General features: G+C 37.1%; 1 protein-coding gene across 1 annotated transcript in view; it reads right to left on the reverse strand.

Annotated features, from left to right (window-relative positions):
- Window positions 1-19,481, reverse strand: part of SLC16A1 (solute carrier family 16 member 1) — a 35,938-nt gene that overhangs the window by 14,723 nt on the left and 1,734 nt on the right. The window contains exon 2 of the mRNA XM_019730400.2: window positions 3,313-3,573. Coding sequence (XP_019585959.1) covers window positions 3,313-3,529 — 217 coding nt within the window. The 5' untranslated portion in view covers window positions 3,530-3,573. The remainder of the gene's footprint in view (window positions 1-3,312; window positions 3,574-19,481) is intronic.

Genomic DNA, 19,481 nt, shown 5'->3' on the forward strand with positions numbered 1-19,481 from the left:
ATGTGAGAAAAGGAAGCAAATAAAAAGTGAAGTATTCTAAGAATCAGGAAGAAAAAGATTGTATGCATTCCATGTATCAGTTTTTGAATACAAAAATCAAATGGCCTCTCATTATTTGCCACAAATTGGTATGATCTGTAATTCCCCTTTTCCAAATTTTTGTCTTAATTATAAGAAAGTCTTATCCAAAGCAAACAATATTTTAAAAGCTATAACACAACTCTTAAGTAGACTAATATTATTTGCTGATAACAGATTGAATGACATTCATTGAATTTCATTTATTTATACTTACAAGAATATTTATGTCTCTACTTCATGAATATGAACTTATGGAAACAACAACTTTGTTTACATGACACAACTTGTCTGCGGTGACGGTAGATGACTATAAATAAGAAAGGGTCACTGCAATGCATCAGTAGGGAAGGGGACACGAAGGAAAGAAAGAACTGAGGTTTGAACTTGCACAGTCACAAAGCTGGTGAGACCCAGTCTATTTTTCAAATCCAGCCCATTTTCTCCCCATTGTATGTACTCCAGTTTTAGAACTAAGTTATAAAGCAGAAGACATACAAATCATATTTCACTTCTATTAACATAGTAAATTCTGACCTTATTGTTTATTCTAAGCTCCCTAGAAGAATGGTAAGTCTATTTTTAAAAATATAGATATAATGTACATATTCAGAATATATTGATCATATGTTGACATATTCTATTTCCATAAACACTATGGAAAATTCTGCAGTTACTTATATTCTATTACTATCCAGAGTTGCAGTGTGGTGTTTTAAGATTAAAAGACAGGTTCTGGCCCCATAGAACCCAAATTCTAATTATGATATGCATGTGTGTATGCGTGTATGCAAAAAGGAATTAGAGCTTTTGATGTCCTAGTATTGCAGAGTACCACGTCTTTCTAAGGGGCTGGGTCAATAACTGGCTGCCAGGAGAAACTCCAGGCTCAACCAAGGAGATGCATAAGGAAGTTTTCATTGACTTTCTAAGTCACTTCATGAAAATAATTAGGCCACAGATGGTTTGGGAATAATTTGAACTTATGGCTTGTGTAAGGTGAAGTAAATACTGAAAGAATACTCACTCATGAAATATTTTCATATAAACTACTCATAAAACAGTCAGTATAGTCTGTATTACAAAGATCAAAATACTGCCACACTCCGTGAAATAGAAATTAATGCTGTAAAGTTTGCAGTATTTTAAATAGAAATGTTAAGATGACATCACTGTGGAACTGAAAACATGTAAATTTACACTTTCACGTTAAAAAGACAGAAAGGAAAAACTCAAATCAACCAAAGTAGGCAACTAAGATCTCCTCCTCTGAAAAATATATTTACACTCTAACAAGCATCAGTAGGTATTGCTGAATCTAAGCACTGAAAAAAGGAAAACTAAACCACTTCCAGCTCATAGTAGTGTTGAGGGTGTGGCCCAAATGCACAAGTTAAGGGATTCTGGCAGTTGTAAACGTGATGATAATTCTGAGGGGACATACCACTTAAGAGCCAATCAAAACAAAAGAACCTATTTAGTAAGAATTCTGCCACAAGGCTCCTGATAGGCAATTTGTCTTTCCGAGTTATTTCAGGAAGGATGGCCCCAATAGCCATCATTAAAAATAGAGAGGGGTACAGTTTATAGGCCTATTAGAACACAGACTCAGAGAAATGTGCTAGTTATCTCTGGGCGAGGACAAAGAACTAACTGTTTGCCCAAAAGAAAGTGTCATGTGCAATTAGCACAACTGACATCACTTAATTTTGATGCAAAATGCAAGTGGCTGTCAAGCTCTTGGCAGCTGGCACAGCAACATGTGAAGCTCTGGTTTGTAGTCAGCTTAAAGATACCCTGAGCACCTGGAGTATCTCTGGGTCATATTTATACCAATTTCTTCAAGCGATTACAGTCAGAACCTGATGAGAAGTCCTGGCAGATGGAGTTCAAAGCCTCCAAAGTGATTGGCTCTCAGAAACTAGATAATGTCCAAAGTCCCTTTTGATTTCTCTGAACTTATTAAAAAAGTACTAATATTTAGCACTTAAGTTCTTTAAAGAAGTACTTAGTTTAATAGACAAAACAGGCTTACATTCAAAATTTAAAAGGCACAAAAAGATGTACAGTGGAAAAAAGTCTTCCCACTCCTGTTCTCAGTCATCCAATGCATCTCTCTCTAAGGCAACCAGATTACGTTTTCTCCGTGCAATGAAATTATCCACTTAATTAAATTATGACTTCAACTACTTATTCCTGTTTCGTAAATTTGTTATTGTCTCAATAGGATTCTAAACCTCCCAAAGGCAAGGTTCAAGACCAGTGTTCTCTCTCACAACACCTAGCCTAGTTGGAATATGTGCAGAGGACTAAAAATATTAGTTGAATTGGCCATCAGGTCAGAAGCCTCAGGCTAAGGTTTTATAGTCAAAATACGAAACATTTATATTGGCTATTAAAGAGCTATATATGAAAATAATCTGAGGTACTAAACTGCCACCAAAATATAAGATTAACGGAAGGGAAAACATGTAATAAACAACATGAGACATTGTGAATCCCAGTAAATAAATACACTTGGCTTTAGAATCTCTGTTAACTAAATAACTATATATTTTAAGTACTATGGTAGGGTTTTTCCTTTTACATGTTAAATTGTGATTTGATATGCCAAGGTGAAATGAACAGTATGTTAAATGATGTTATTAAGTAAGCAATTTCGTCTCCACATTTCCTTCATAACATGTCAAAGAAGACAGAGGGGAGAGAATGATAAACTTAAGTTAAACATGCAGCTAAAATGCTTTTAGGACTAATAATATCACAAGGAACAAGGGGGAGATTTTATTCAGTTCCTTATTTCTAATACCATGAAAAGCTTTCACCTGAGACTTTGAACTATGCTATTCAGGTTAGCCTGATTTACTTTAATTCTCCCAACATCAATTTTTAAAAATCTTTACGTTTACATCTCAAGAGTCTAGCAGAAAGCAATTAGAAATATCAGTGGTGCATAAGTCATTTTTCTGAGAGCTATTTTAGGCTCAACAATACGAAGGGGGAGCAAATTAGGCCTCCTCATAATTTCTCAATTCTGTTTCAGAATACAGTAGTGGAACAACACAGCAAAAGTTGTCATTGTTAACGGGAATGAAAAATGTGACTCTAGACGTAAAGCTTCATGAAATAACATTTCAAAGCACTCAGTGAATAAGTCATAAAAAAACGTTACTGAACACAGGGCCTCTGGCTGCTTAATGAACATTAAAGCAGCCGGCCGCAGTGGGTACTTACCTCCGCCATACATGACAGCCAACATAATGGAGGATATCCATGACACTTCACTGGTGGTGGCATGGAATATACCTTCAATTTCTTTGAAGAACACTGTAATAGACTTGGGAAATGCGTAAGAGAAGCCGATGGAAATGAAAGCGCCAACCACCACTGCCCACCCCCAGCCTCCATCTGGGGGTGTGTATCCAACTGGACCTCCAACCGCTGGTGGCATTTTAGGTGTAGATGAATTCCAAAGTGCAACTCAAATCCAATTATCTGAAAGATATAAAATCAAAACAGTTTATCAGCAATAAAGCACTTTAGCTTAAAGGAAAACAGCTCATCACCATTTAAGGAACCACAGCTAAAATAAGTCCTTTTCAATAAATGTAGCCTTTGTATTTAGATAATAAGCCTACTTGTTTTAGTACTTAAGATAATTCCTCAAATTACTGTAAATTAACTAAATGCCTCGTTTTACTTTTCTGCTTGCAAAGTTCACATAACACACACCCTACAAAAGTTTCACAGTTTAAGATAGGCTTTATACGTTTTTCCCTTTTCCCAAAATGTATTCTTCAGTACTTAACTTTCTTTTTACTTTCTCTCATTTATATGCTGATTTAAAATATTAGGAAATGGGTACCTGACTCACTAGATCTGTAGCAATCTGCAAACTAAAAGATCATTCTGAAGACACAAACGTTCCATTTCATGGGCTGGAAGATTATGTCAAAAGATGGCAGTTTCAAATCAAAGTTTATCCCTTTCCTTGAAGCCACCTAGTACTAATGAATAGCATGTTTAGAAACTGAAACTTGCTGTTAGTTTATAAATAAGGAGAAGATGGGAATGTTTGGTGGTAGGCCTACCTGTTTTCTCGTAAAGGTCTCCTTTAATTTATTTAAAGCTAGCTTCCACCCTATATTATAACTCATCCTACAACAGTATGTTAGCATCTTCATTTCAAATTGGCTCCACTCAGACTGTATTACAGCAAAAATTAGGTTGCTATTCCTTTGAGAACGGGTTTGCCTCCAATTCACCCTTCAGGATCCCAACCCAAAGGAGCAGGATGTTACCAGAGCTCTCACTCTCAGGGGTCCCCAACATTTGTTCCTTTGGACCCATGAAACTTTCTTACAAAGCACTACTCAGGCCATTGGAAAGCTGCTCCTTTTTGTATAACCAGAAAGCGTTTGACTCTATATGTTATATCACTATTGCCACAAATAGGAAGCCAGCGAGATAAGAAGCTGCCAAAATCAGATACTCATCAAACTCAGGAAGATACCACAATAAGAGGCTGTTGTCCGCTGTTATCTCCAGAGCATTTGCTTCCTATGACAGTTTCTCAAAATCTCAAAGCCAGTAACTAGACATTGAGACATCAGTTCCAATTCTGCCTTACAAATGTCACATAAAAGGCACTTGACTAGCAGAATTTAAATTGATTCAGAAATACAGTTGCAAGGGAACCTGGGAAATGTAGTTTTTAGCTTTGAAGCCGCTGCAATATAGCAAAGTACACTTGAAAAGAGTATGTAATGGATGCCGAACACCATTTCCAAAACCCACCACAGACACATGCCATTTATATAAAATTTTAAATCATGCAAAACAATAATATATTGCTTATAGGCACATACATCGATATATAGTCACTGTCGCCTAATGACGGGTACATGTTCTAAGAAATGCGTCGTCAGGTGACTCCTTTATTGTGCGATCAGAGTGCACTTACACACCTAGACGGTACAGCCTCCTGCACACCCAGGCTGTAGGGTACAGCCCACTGCTCTTTAGGCTACAAATCTGCACAGCATGTTACTGCACTGAGTACTGTAACACAACGGTAAGTATTTGTGTATCTAACATATCTGAACATAGAAAAGGGACAGTAAAGATGTGGTATAAAGATAGACAGTGGTACACCTGTGCAGGGCACGTACCATGAACGGAGCTGGCAGGACCGGAAGTTGCTGTGGCGAGTCAGTTAAGGGGGGAAGGGTGAGTGGATGGGAAGGACATGACTGCACGCTCCTGTAGACTTTATAAACACTACGTTTAGGCCACACCAAATTTATGAAAAACAAATTTTCTTCAATAAGTTAACCGTAGCTTACTGTGACTTTTTTACTTTACAAACTTCTATTTTTTTATCTTTTTGACTCTTGTAATAATAGTTTAAAACACAAACACATTGTACAGTGGTACAAAAAGCTTTTTTCTATATATCCTTATTCTATAAGCTTTTTTCTATGTTTTCACTGTCTAAACTATTTTGTTAAAAACTAAGACACACACACACACTGGCTGGGCCTACACAGGGCCCGGTCATCAGTAGCCTGTGTCCCACCTCCTCGACCTGTCCCACCGGCAGGAGTTTAGGGGCAATGACACGCAGGGAGCTGTCCTCTAAGACAACAATGCCTTCTTCTGGAATTCGTCCTAAGGACCTGCCTGAGGCACTCTTTGAGGAGGTGTCACTCTTTTCAGAAATATGTCCATGGTAGTTTACTTGTTTTTGTTTTTTCAATTAAATCATAGACTTGCTTGTAAGCAGATATGTACCATGAACATTCCTCTCTAGTATTGAAAACCTTTCAGTGTCCGGGTATGTTTTCAAACTTTCAATAGAGCTTGTCTGCAAAAGCTTCTGTTAAACATCTCACTGTGAATTTTCTTGGGGGTTCTTCTTTCTTCTGTTTCATCTTCAGCTATACATTCCTGTTCCAGTTCCAACAACCCCTCAGTCAATTCCCAGGGCTCACTCTTGGTATTGCACATTTTATGGGTTTGGACAAATTTATAATGATATGTATCCACCACTGTAGCAGCATAACGAGTTGCTTCATGCCCCTAAAAATTCTCTGTGCTCCCACTATTCCTCCCTCCCTCCCCCATAACCCCTGGCAACCACTGGTCTTTTTAACGTCTCCATAGCGTTGCCTTTTCCAGAATGTCATATAGTTGGAATCATATAGTATGTAGCCTTTTCAGATTGACTTCTTTACTTAGTAATAGCATTTAAGTTTCTTCCATGTTTTTTCTGGCTTGATAGCTTATTTCTTTTTAGCCCTATATTTCATTGTCTGGATGTATCCATTTATTTATCCATTCGCCTACTAAAGGACATCTTGGCTTCCAAGTTTTTGTAGTTATGAATAAAGCTGCGGTAAACTTCTGTGTGCAGGCTTTTGTGTAGACAGAAAACAATATGTACCCTCTTGTATATTAATTTGACATTTAAAATTTGTTATTAAGCTTAATAGTTACAAAGAATATAATTTCTAGTGTATGTTGTAATCTATGTGCTTTAAATATATTTACCAAAACTTTGACACTAAAGACTTAGCCCAGCTTATGGAACATACTCACCATATAATCTAATTGGCCAGTCCATTTTTAAACCAATCAAGTAAAATAAGTTTGTCAAAGTCATACCTCATTTTAATTGAAATGTGTTGATACACATCCCTGTGATAACTGTCTCACTTTCTAAATCTAATTCTAATTTAGAAAATAGAGAAGGAAGGAATTTGTTGTCCACATGGAATGAGGTCCTGTCTCATCCAATATTTCTGACCTAACCCCTCAATGGATTTGTCATGGGACTTTCTCTGGGACTATGCGTTCTGAAACTTTCCCTTATTTGGGGGCTCCAGAGATTTTTATAGCCTGGGGTATTTTGTTGTGTGAGTAAGGGCTTTTGCACATTGGAAAAGGAGAAGCAGAAGACCTCAGGCATCTATTCTCAGGAGAGATGATTTTTAAAACATTAGGTTGGTGCAAAAGTAACTGCGGTAAAAGGTTAAAAATAATTGCAAAAACTGCAGTTACTTTTGCACCAACCAAATAGTTAAGGATACATCTGAATCTGACAATCTGGAGAATAATTCCCTTAAAAATATAACCCAGGTTAAAGATTAATGATCTCTGTCTTGGGACATCTCACTTTCCTATGATTCAGGTGGGATAAAAATATAAGTTGAAGCTTCCTAAAATTTCTACTGAAATGAATATAATAAAAAGCTATTTAACAGCTCAGTTCTGCTAAAGGAAAACAATCTGGATTCTAAAATTATATGAAATAGAACTGCTCCAGGCATTAATTTTACAAGTTTTTCCTTCATCTAAGTATGAATAAAGAGAAAAGCACTTGAAATTTTTCAATCAAAGAACCACTAAAAAGATTAATTTGCCTCAGAATGTTTACACACAGAGGGAGACACCCACACACAGAGGTAGAGCGGTAGAGCTATTTAACACGCCAGGCTCTGATTCAATCAGCTAATACGTGCCGGACGTGATTAAACGCCGAGCTTAGCTGCCAGCTATGATTTGCCCCAGTTAAAGCAGTTATAATTTTTAGTCACTAAGACTTGCCTCATCCAGTTAATAAAACCTTATTCCATTGTGTCATAATTAGATTTAAAACTTCAAAAAGCTTTAAAAATATTCAGAGGGAAACAAGTATAAGAATAAAAATATCCAAGTTTTGAAAAAAAAAAGAACACTTCAAAAAAAATCACACATGGATCCAACACAGTTCTGTCACCATCGGACAAATGGCTGTCCTTATTAAATTAAAAATTCTGATGGTACATAGTAGAAAACAGTATGTATGTATTATCAGTATCTAAATATTATTTTCTTTCAAACTGACCAAATCTCGCTATAAACAAAAGGGTTCATTCAAGAAGTAAATTATGAGTAGAGTAGGCCCCGGTGTACAGTATTCAAAGCTCCGGTTGAGAAGGAGTACTGAAGTCCAGAAGCTAAAAGAGATTCAAGTTTAAGAGATTAATCTTTACAATGTGCACAGTGGCCGTCCGATTAGCTTAGCTATTATTTTCACTCTCTGGTAGTTGCCTGAAAGTGATGGGGAGATTAACCAAAAAAAAAGTGATAAGGTGATGAGAAAGTTCTTCATTAATTTGCCTTGTAAAGGACAATGGGAAACAAGAAAGCCCTAACTTTTCTTGGCAATGATGGTGGTAATAAGAACCATCTTCTAGATTTCCTGAATTCTCTTTTTCTTGTAACTGTCAGGAATTGTGCAAGTAAACTAATCTGGAAAGCCCACCTGTGCTCCTTACCCCCCACGCTCTGCCCCTCTCCAGAAGAGTTACAAAAGCCCTTGGAAATACTAGTATTCATTATGTTCTGTATACTTTTCCATCAATATTTAAACCAAAGCCACTGTCATTTCCTAAAATGACAATTGCCAGTTTGTGAACTTTAAAGAGGCACAGAGTATCTAAAATCAATAATCTTAAAAGAATTTGTTACCAAGTATACACCAGTTTTAGATTTGAAATTCACATGGAAATATTCAAATCCAGAAAAGCTGATTTACTGAAGCTACTGCTGCTAAAGTAGCGAGTCTACTGCACTTTAAAACTGGCCATCGTCCAGCTTCGTGGCTTGCAGAACCATCTGCCCCCAGGTAGATTCCTAGATTTAAGGTCTAAGGAATCTCACCTTCTTTTGTAGTCTTTTCCGTTTTGAAACTGAGTAGAGTGAAGAAAAAACAATAAAAAACCAAACAGCACCAGTGAAAGGAGAAATGTAACTACTGTAGCTGGCTAGCCAAACACTTACCGTGTTTCCCCGAAAATAAAACCTAGCCGGACAATCAACTCTAATGCGTCTTTTGGAGCAAAAATTAATATAACACTCGGTCTTATTTTACTATAAGATCGGGTATAATATAAAATATAATATAATACTGGGTCTTATATTAATTTTTGCTCCAAAAAATGCATTAGAGTTGATTGTCCGGCTAGGTCTTATTTTTGGGGAAACACGGTAGCAATTATAAAATGCATGATTTTGATCAAACTGCATATAACCAACCTAAAAAAATGTAAACCTGGCTCTGCAAACTTCCAACTGTATCTCCCTTATCATTCAGAGCAAATCCAGCCCACAGTACAAGAATTCAAATATACTGTTCTATCCTTGAAGAGAAATTCAACAATTTACTAAAATTGATTCTAGATCTTGTTTTTATTTAGCTCATATTTATAATCCCTAAAAACATCAATATTTTAGTTACCAATAATTTTCAGATTTTTTATTATTGACATGGTCAGGCCATCCTAACAATAAATAGGAAGTGTATTTCTTTTTTAAGACAACAGAAATCAAAGTTTTTGATCCAAAGCAACCTAAAGCAGCTATCTAGTTGGAAAAGGAAGTATTTTAACAGCCTTTTCAGATAATTGTGGAGTTTCTTCTTTGATATTGCACCAAAACTTGATAAGTGATTGTTTCTAAATGATTAGTTCCAATGTGGAGCCCAAGGACCCCACCCTGATTCTTCCGGTCCTTGAGTCCATAAACCACACTTTGAGAATGGCTGTTACTGTAAAGCGTTAACTCTCTTTGATCACAGAAGTGACGAAATGTATAACTGGGACGTGTTAGTTACAGGAAAGGCTGATGCATATGTATATGGGAAAGGGTGCTAGGAGATGGTGCAGAATGGACTATTGTTTTCACTGTAAGTGATAAGTCTATTTAAACTATATATATTTTATAGTTTGATAAAAGTAGTAAATATTTATATAAACTCTCACTTATTAAAATAATTTTGGTCAAGGATGTAAAACTTTTTAGTCAGTTAAAAAGAAAAAGAACATGCAATAATATAGAACAAAAGAACTAATAATTTCATTTCCTTTAAGAGTCCCTGGAATCGTCCTCATGTTTGCTTGTAGTCCTAAATATCATACATATTCTTGGACAGTATTTGCTACCTAAATTAGGAATTTGTTCAAAGTTTTTCCCAACAAGAAAGCTGTAAGCACCATGAAATAGATGAAACCTAACATTTCTAACTGTCTTCGTTTCTACTGTGACCTAGAAAAGGGCTGCTGCTTCAGTACATGTAACACGTGCCAAAGGGTATGTGATGAAATGGAGGGTGTTTGTTAGATCTCAGGGCCCTTTCACCACCTAAAAGAAGACAGGAAGGGGTGTCGGAGGTTGAGGGGGGAGGATTTCTCCAACATAAATAAACAACTAACACCCCTCAATTCCCAGCCTTTCTGCCACCTCTGTGTCCATTGCAGTCTTCTGTACAGATTGTTCAAGTATGACACTTTTTTCCCTTGTGAATGATAGCTTCTTATGAAGGGTCTTCGCTGAATATTACTCAGCTACTTTTGCTTAGCAAAGCCTCAAGGATGGAAATTCTTTGAAAAGGCAGAAACATAAATTTGCTGATAACATGAAAACAGGTGGACATAAAGACCCAGCACGGAGAAAGATTTCCAGAGAACGAAACTTAGTGCCATCACCAAATGAGATACATCATAGATATTCCTGACTTGTTTAATGAAATGGGCTTAAGTTTTCCTGCAGGGCTTCCTGGCAATCAGTATATCACCTTCTACATCAATTTATCAACATAGCAGCAGTGACAGATACTTCTGCTGTTCCATAAACAAAACCAGGCGAGCTATTTCCATGAATGACAAACATGGGAAATTTTGGCTATATGCAACTTCAACTAAATTGCATAAGCAAGTACAGAATGCCCAAGACTTAACAGTAAGTATGAATCACTTGGGGAGGCCTGTTAGCTCAGCTGGTTAGAGCGCGGTGCTTGTAACACCAAGGTCGCCTGTTTGATCCCTGCAGGGGCCACTGTGAGCTGTGCCCTCCTTAAAAAAAAAAAATTACGAATCACTTCTTGTTTATACTTCTGCTTGACTGGGCCTATGCTGATGAACAAGTCCAATGAATTCATCTTGACTTTGGGACCCGTTTTACAAATGTCAATCCCAATTTTCTTGTAGTTGTTTTAGAAATGAGGATTGAAGTTTTATAAGTAGTACAGAGAAGTGATGAAGCTGATCATACTTGCAAATGGCCAACTAATATGCTGAATATACATATACATGTACATATGTGTGTACATACGGGGGGTGCCAAAAAAATGTATACACACGACTTGTATTCATCTTTTGTTATTGGTATATATTGAGTACTACAATTTTAACAGCTTTTTCCTTTCTTAAAACGTGTATACATTTTTTGGCACCCTCTGTATATATGTATATATATTTACTTAATTAACCCTCCTTTGTCAATCTCAGCCAATGTCATGTTTGATCATCTGATTCTGTAACAGACACTCTAAATTCTCCTCATAAGACAGTGGTTTTTGGCATGTGTTCATCCAAATAAGCATGATTTTATACAGGGGGTAGGAGGAGGAAGTATATTCCCAGTAACATATAGAAACTCTCAATTCGTGTTCTGGTTTCCCTGTTGAGCGTTAATTTAAATATTTCATTTATTTCTTCTCCCCACACCAGTGCAATTTCTTTCAAAAATAAGTATTTGTAGACCATAGACTAGATAACAGTGGTATATATTAATGAGCATTTTAAATTGAGAACAAGAATTTTCAAAATAAGGAAAAGAGAAACTTTTTACTTTTTAAGTCTGATTTGCAAAGTATTAATATAAGCATAATCAAACAAATTCCAATAAAAATATTTCTCCCTTTAGTAGTTCAACTTGAAGGTTAAGATTTTTATGAAAAATGGTGAAATACCTATCAAAATGTTTACTATTAAGAGTTTTCAAGAAACTAGCAACTATTTTTACTTCAGTTGACAATCAGCAAAACAGGAGAACAGAGTACAATGCTGAGATCCAAGTCAGCATCTTTTATTACTAAGGTTACGGCTCCAATTCTAGGAGTAAGTAGATTTCTTTCAAGGGGATATAGCGTGAAAAGCACAAATCTCCCGTTTAACTTTGCTCCTGCTGAATTATGACTTCAAACAGAAAGAATTGAAGACCATCAGCTATTGAATACACCATCCAAGGTGAAAATTAATATTCTTATAGTAGCAGATTAATTATCTATTCTTGTCTAGAAGTTGGAGGCTATGTCCTTCAATGGCAGGTTTTGCTTGGCAGAGTTCCAGGTTATATTCTGGAATATCTGTATACGCGTATGTTCTGTTTTCTATATACAGCAATCCCAAAATCTGTTCAACAAATCGCCATCTAAGTGGGCCATTTCAACTTGTTAACCCAGGACCCATCTTGTTCCAGAATCGTAAGAAATGTGTAACGGCTGGATTAAAATTACAAATAGATGTGTTGTCAGGATTGTTATTGATTTATATTTCTTTAAATGTAAACAAGTATTTGAATGTAACAGGTGGTATTTCTGCTAGAATCTACTTCATTTCTAATATTCTGAAGTCTAATGGGGAGAATAAGTAGATTATAATTCATTAAAAGATGAACAAAGAAAACTTTTGATTTTCTTGCAAAAAGCTGAGTTGAGCTATTATTCACTCATAGAAATAATTAACAGTACAGTTTCACATTAAAAATATCTTAAGTTTTGAGGACTAGAGACAACATAGTAATATACATTTCATAAATATGTAATTATAAGTACTCTATAAACAAGTATTGACTGTTATGATACAGATGTACAGGTTCCTATGGGAACAAACACTATGTTGTGTAAGTGTGAGAAGACACCCAACGTAGTATGTGTGGAAGCAAACTGAGTAGGCCTTTCGGAGGAAATACCGTGTTTCCCCGAAAATAAGCCCCAATTAAGATCGTCAGCCAGATGGATGCATTTAGTACGTTTATTACGATGTTCCAGAAGACGACATGACTGTATTTGAATAAATGTAGATTGTTGTACATGAAAAAATAAGACATCCCCTGAAAATACACCCTAATGCGTCTTTTGGAGCAAAAATTAATAAGACCTGGTCTTATTTTCGGAGAAACACGGTACTATGTAGGCTGAGACGTGAAGGATAAATAGGAGCTAGCAAGGCCAGAGTGATGGTGGAAACCGCATTCCAGACATGAGTACTGAAACCACAGAGTACAGGGTGCATTAGAAAAACTGAAAGAATTTCACCAAAGCTAAAGCTAAAGAGGGAGCAGAGAGAATGGGGAGAGACAGAGTTGGACAGGTCGACAATATCAAGTAGTGCAAGGCCTTCTAAGTCATTGTAAGGAATTAGGGAAGAGATTAGGTCGAAAAATTCAAGGAGGCACTAAGGTCTTGAAGCCAATGGAAAGCAGTTTCCAGGTTCTAAGGCGGGCCGGAGATGGCGTGATCAGATTTTGCATTTTAGGAACATCTCTGGACAGTTTGCAGAACAGGTTGGAGTGTTGTGAGATTGCAGTGATGGACAAGACGGACAGTGGTGGGAGGATGAGAGAGACCAGGGAACAGACGGGATTCTGTGGAGACTGGGGGAGCCAGAGTTAAAGGCAGCACCCAGGTTTCTAGCTTGAGCCAATAGGAGTTTATTAGGTGGAACTTGTGTCCATTTAACCAATAGGGACGTTAAGAGGTTGTATGACTAGCCCAGGGCTGCTCAGCTTGGAAGGCTTGGAAACAAAATTCAAATCCATTTCTGTCCTCTGTGTTTTTGTTGGTGTTACTGGTAGTGATGTTTTCTTACGTTTTCCCTTCTAAACAATTTGCAATGGAAAATTTCAAACACAATTGAGAGCCGCTACTATTTCATCTATACCTCTCGACCTACTCCCTGCCCCCACCCCAGCCTCTACAGGATAATTGCTTGGCAAATCCTAGACCTATACTTATTTCATCTGTAAATATTTCAGTATATCTCTAAAAGACTCTTTAAAAAATTGTAACCACAATACCATTATCCCACCTTTAAAAATTAACATCACCAGATAACCAGGCAGTATTCAAGTTTTCCTAAATTGTTTTCCAATAATTGGTTTGCTTGATTTGGGTTCTAAATAAGGTCACACATTATGTTTGGTTGGTATGTCTTTTAATTGAAAGGTTCCCCCTTCTCTCTTATTTTCCTCATAATTTGTTGAAGGAACCAGGTTATTTTTCCTGCACTTTGCTCATTCTGGATTCTGTTGAATGTGTCCATCTGGTATAGTTTTAACATGTCCCTCTATCCTGTGTATTTCCTGTAAATTGGTAGCTAGATTGAAGACTCTGAGCAAGGTTAGATCAGTTCAGGTTTAGTTTCCTGAGAGTAAGGATGGTGCAAGGGAGCCGGGCATACTGAACTCACAGCTGGTGGTGTGTATCTCCACCAGGAGGCATAAGATGTTAGGTTGTCCCTCGTTCTGCTGTATTAACGCCCTAGTTCCATAATTAACTGTGCCTTTAATTCTAACACCCCTTCTTAATTGATTAACTAGAATAACTCTAAAAAGAGAAGTAGTTTGAATAGGACGGGCAAGGCAAAATTTGTGTGTTTTATTACAATATGATTGAGACACTGTCTCTTTGGAGAAAAGTATTTAAATGTTTCAAGGTACGTCCTTGAAATGTTTTAAGCACTAGATGTTAACATTTCAAATGGCTTTTAGTGTTTAGAACATTTAGGATTTCTGTTCTTTAATTGATTTCTTTTGGTCTTTTCTGTTTTTTCTTGAAGAGTTTATCTGTTCCCTACTTCTGGTAGAATCATTACCAAATCTCAGTCACTACCTGTAACCGCCTTACAGATTTTAAGTTCCTTAAAGACACAGATTAACTACTCTTATAAATGATCGGCTTTTCCACTGTCTCTTGGGCATTTCAAACTTAATATGTTGCTCTTAAAGCTCATTATCTCTGCCTGTTCTCAACTTCCCTTAATCCCCCAAACCTAGTCTTTTCTTCTGTCTACCTTTCTTCCAGGTAGCCGGGCTTAAAACCTGAGTCATGTTAATACTTCTCTAGCGTGCTCCTTGCCCTACCAAATGCAGTTACGTGCCAAACCCTTCTCCCGCTTGTTATCTCGCGCCCATCCCCCCTTTTCATTCTTGTTACTGCTATCTAGTTTAGGCTGCTGCTGCAATTGGTGCAGTGGCCTTTTATCTTCTGTCATTGTCACCCCTGTTCTCCAATCGGTATTACCATGTGCTGCCAGTTCTCATTGTGTCATTTCTGTATCAAAGTCCTCACGGCTTTCCAGTGCCCACGTTTAGTATGGGTCTGGATTGATTTAAGCCTTCTGCAATGTATGGCTCCAAGTTACCTTTTTAAGTTGTATATGTTAGTTTTCCTTTAATTTGCCCTGGCAAATTGAAATGTCCTCCATGCTTTTTTCCCTGAAAATTTTTTTCCTCTTTTCTTTTTTTGGTCATAAGATTCAATTTACAATGGATCTGTATTGCAGGAAGGGTAATATAAGCAACAAGTTTGAGCCCTTGAGCCCTTGAGTGTATCCGAAAAAAGGGGTTCCATGGAAAGTAACCTCACAGGATGGGTGATCTGACCAGAAATTCCTAACTGGGCAGGTCATGGTGGGTAGTCGTCCTGCCCAAGGCATATAAATTTTTTTTTGGGGGGGGACGGACAGGACTTTATTGGGGAACACTGTGTACTTCCAGGCCTTTTTTTTTCTCCCAAGTCAAGTTGTTATCCTTTCAATCTCAGTTGTGGAGGGTGCTGTTCAGCTTCAAGTTGTTGTTCTTTCAGTCTTAGTTGTGGAGGGTGCAGCTCAGCTCCAGGTCCAGTTGCCGTTGCTAGTTGCAGGGGGCACAGCCCACCATCCCTTGCAGGAGTCGAACCAGCAACCTTGTGGTTGAGAGGATGCGCTCCAACCAACTGAGCCATCCGGGAGCTCAGTGGCAGCTCAGCTCAAGGTGCCGTGTTCAATCTTAGTTGCAGGAGGCGCTGCCCACCATCCCTTGCAGGACTCGAGGAGTTGAACTGGCAACCTTGTGGTTGAGAGCCCACTGGCCCATGTGGGAATCGAACCGGCAGCCTTCGGAGTCAGGAGCATGGAGCTCTAACCGCCTGAGCCACTGGGCCGGCCTGGCATATAACTTTTTTAGTAAAAGTTTTTATCTTTGCTTTAAGCAAGCCCTGTCCATTGTTTTTGTGTTCAAATAAACTCGTAAAAATTCTCTACAGGTTTGGATATATTTGACATTCACAGTGTCATGCAGAGAAGTGACTAAAAGAGCAGTAAGGACCTTATGGAAATGGTGATTTCTGTTCTGGGGTCACAGTGCACACAATGACAGAGGAGTTCACATCTACCACAATAGTCTGGCTGGAAGGGCTGAGCCATTTGCAGAGACTGACCATCTCTGCCCAAAGCAGTAGGACCCCGCTCTGCTGGTTGCCCACACTACCCCACTGCTAATCACAATTCATCACTTTGTGGAATCTGATTTGATTACAGTGACCTAACCTTCGTATAAAGGACAACTCCTCAAAATACACAGGCATTACAAGCTGCATATTGGATCACTGGTTAAATCATATTTCTTCCCTGTGACTCTGCTCTTCCTATGTAAATCTCCTGAAGATTGTTAGATGAGTGAAAGGCTGATGATATCGCTTTGGTGTGTTAAACTATTTTGGACAGTAACAGGGCTTTTGTAAGTTGCCTCATTGAGTTTTGAGAACCAAAGTTAAGTTTTTACTTTATTAACTTTCTCTTCTGTTCCCTTATCAGGGGGTTTTAACTTGGGATCTGCACATTGATCCTCCATGGTGGATGGAGTTTAGAGAGTCTGTGAATTTGGTTAGGGGAAAAAAATTACATCTTTTCATTAACCTCTAAGTAAGGCTTAGAATTTGTTTCAACTCTGAATGTAGGCAACAACCCATAGCACTATTAACAGTACCTGTGACTTCATCACCAATAGAAATCACATATTTTCATATCTGATACGGAGGTTGCAGCTATCTTGAAATTGTTTAAATTATCTCTACTTCAAAATTACTGTGGTTATTAGACCCACTACTAGATCTTATCTCATTTGTTGTCTTTAGAAGCACATTATTATATCCAGTTAAAATATTTTGACAATTATACCTTTGTATTTTATTTTATGCATTTAAAAACATTATTCTGACAAGGGTTCCATAGATTTTACCAAACTGCCAAAGGAATTGGTGGCACCAGAGACCCTAAGGACTCCTGCTCCTAACTCCTGTACCTCTGTTCTGAAGTTAGAGTGAACATAGCCAGAACCTGTGATGCAACGCAGCGCACAAATCATGATGCCACAGGATTGTGTAATCATGACATCACAGGTTATGTAAATTCTTTGGCCATTGATTTTTGTGCACTACATCCTCATAGATTCAGACCTCATAAATGAGAGGGAACAAAATGCTAAGGAAGAAAAAAGGGATTGTCACAACTTCAGCAGAATAATTTTCCTCTATATTAAGGAAGTATATGTATACATTAACTAAAAATGACTGTTTCCAAAGGAGTTAATTTTAAGTGACTGAAGTTAAATAAAACAGTGAGCATCTTAATTGACTTGGGGTATTTTCTTGCCTTCTTTTGGGTGCATCAGCAAATGTGCTTGAAATTGCTTCAAATCTTATCAGCTTGCTATCTTATATGAATATATTAGATACAGGCCTTTATTTTGCTCAACTAGGGGAACCCCTAAAGAAGCTGATGAAATACCTGCCCTGTAGATTAGAAACACACATCTTTACATCAGTCTGTTGTGGTTGTGTAATGTTGTTTGCATTTACTCTATCACCTAGAATACTACCTGATGGAGTAGATGGAAGAGGAGTGGTTTAACAATTACTGTAGTATCTAAGCATTTGAGATTTTGCTCCCCAGCATGTCATCAATTTGGCTCAAATAAATTCTTATAAAAATAATTAAAAAACAAAAACAATTACTGTAGTTTCCAAGAAAATAAAAGTCATTTGAAAATTCGCATATTTCTAATAAAGGACCTGATAATTATTTTTTTTTAAATTAAATTTATTGGGGTGACAATTGTTAGTAAAATTACATAGATTTCAGGTGTACAATTCTGTATTACATCATCTATAAATCCCGTTGTGTGTTCATCACCCAGAGTCAGTTTTCCTTCCATCACCATAGATTTGATCACCCTTACCTTCATCTCCCACCCCCCCGATAATTATCTTAACGACAACAGTCTTAAGATTTATATTTTTAGCAATTAAAATGGCTACTTAACTGTAGTATATTTTGAGGTAATAATGCTGATTTTTTTTTAACTTTTTAATTTATTATTTAACTGTGTTTTTTCAGGACCCTCAGCTCCAAGTCACGTAATTGTTTCAATCTGGATGTGGAGGGCGCAGCTCACAGTGGCCCATGTGGGACCACACTGGCAACCTTGTTAAGAGCTCTGCACTCTAACCAACTGAGCTAACCGGCCACCCCTGCTGACTTCTTTTTGATACTTTAGTGTCTGTGAATATATTCTAAAAATCTTTGCAAATAAACATGAGAATACTGGATAATGCTTTAACCATTTTGCCGCGACGGTCGGATATATCCGAATGAATATATCCGAAACTTTTTATACATAAAAATAATGTCACTTTTATACAAAGCAGCTCAAATTGTTATTAAATGCATAAGATGGTCAAAATATCAACTTTTTGTTTTTTGTGTGTATTTTTGACACATTTTGGGGGGGAAAAAACTTAAAATCAATTAACAGTGAGTTAATGCTAGACAAGCAATACCCAATACACCTTTGTGCTTTGTTACTATTCAAACAAGAAAACTTAGTTCTTTAAGATAATGAGGATCAAAGGTAGCATAATGACGTTCAGACTCATTCAAGAGATATTTATTAAACAATTATTATGTGTATAAGAAGTTACTAGAAAAGGATGGAAAAAATACATATTTAAAAATATGGTTTGAAACTTTTAGAATGAGAATAAAGCTTTGAAATGAAATGTTATATCCTAAGTCTCTCACAGTGCCTGGTAGCCAATAACAAATGGCTGAATACATAAAAATTCACAATTTTGTGGTCTGTTTTTCTCATTCGCAAGTCCCACTTTCCTACTCCTCATCTGCAACAAAAACAGACTGGCCATGTAAGCATTTATAAGGAGCTAAATCCTCATAAGAATGCATATTATGAAGCGGACTGAAAACACAATGGGAAAGGACCTAAGTTATTATTCAAAGTATCTATTTTCAGTGTGAGATCATTTATATCCATATTTATAATTTTTAGTGAAAGCTCAGGAGTGCCAGTTGATTAAATGTGAGTCAAAAGACACACATAATCCCCATCCAACCATTACAAGTTTTCAGAACTAAGATGATTAATCACAACCTCTCCAACCTCAGTTTCCTAATCTGTAAAATAAGGGACACTGACTGTTCATTCAGATCTTTTTCAGTTATTATAAGCATTAATATTTAAAA

Source organism: Rhinolophus sinicus, linkage group LG14, assembly GCF_036562045.2.
Source record: "Rhinolophus sinicus isolate RSC01 linkage group LG14, ASM3656204v1, whole genome shotgun sequence".
Classification (NCBI taxonomy): Eukaryota; Metazoa; Chordata; class Mammalia; order Chiroptera; family Rhinolophidae; genus Rhinolophus; species Rhinolophus sinicus.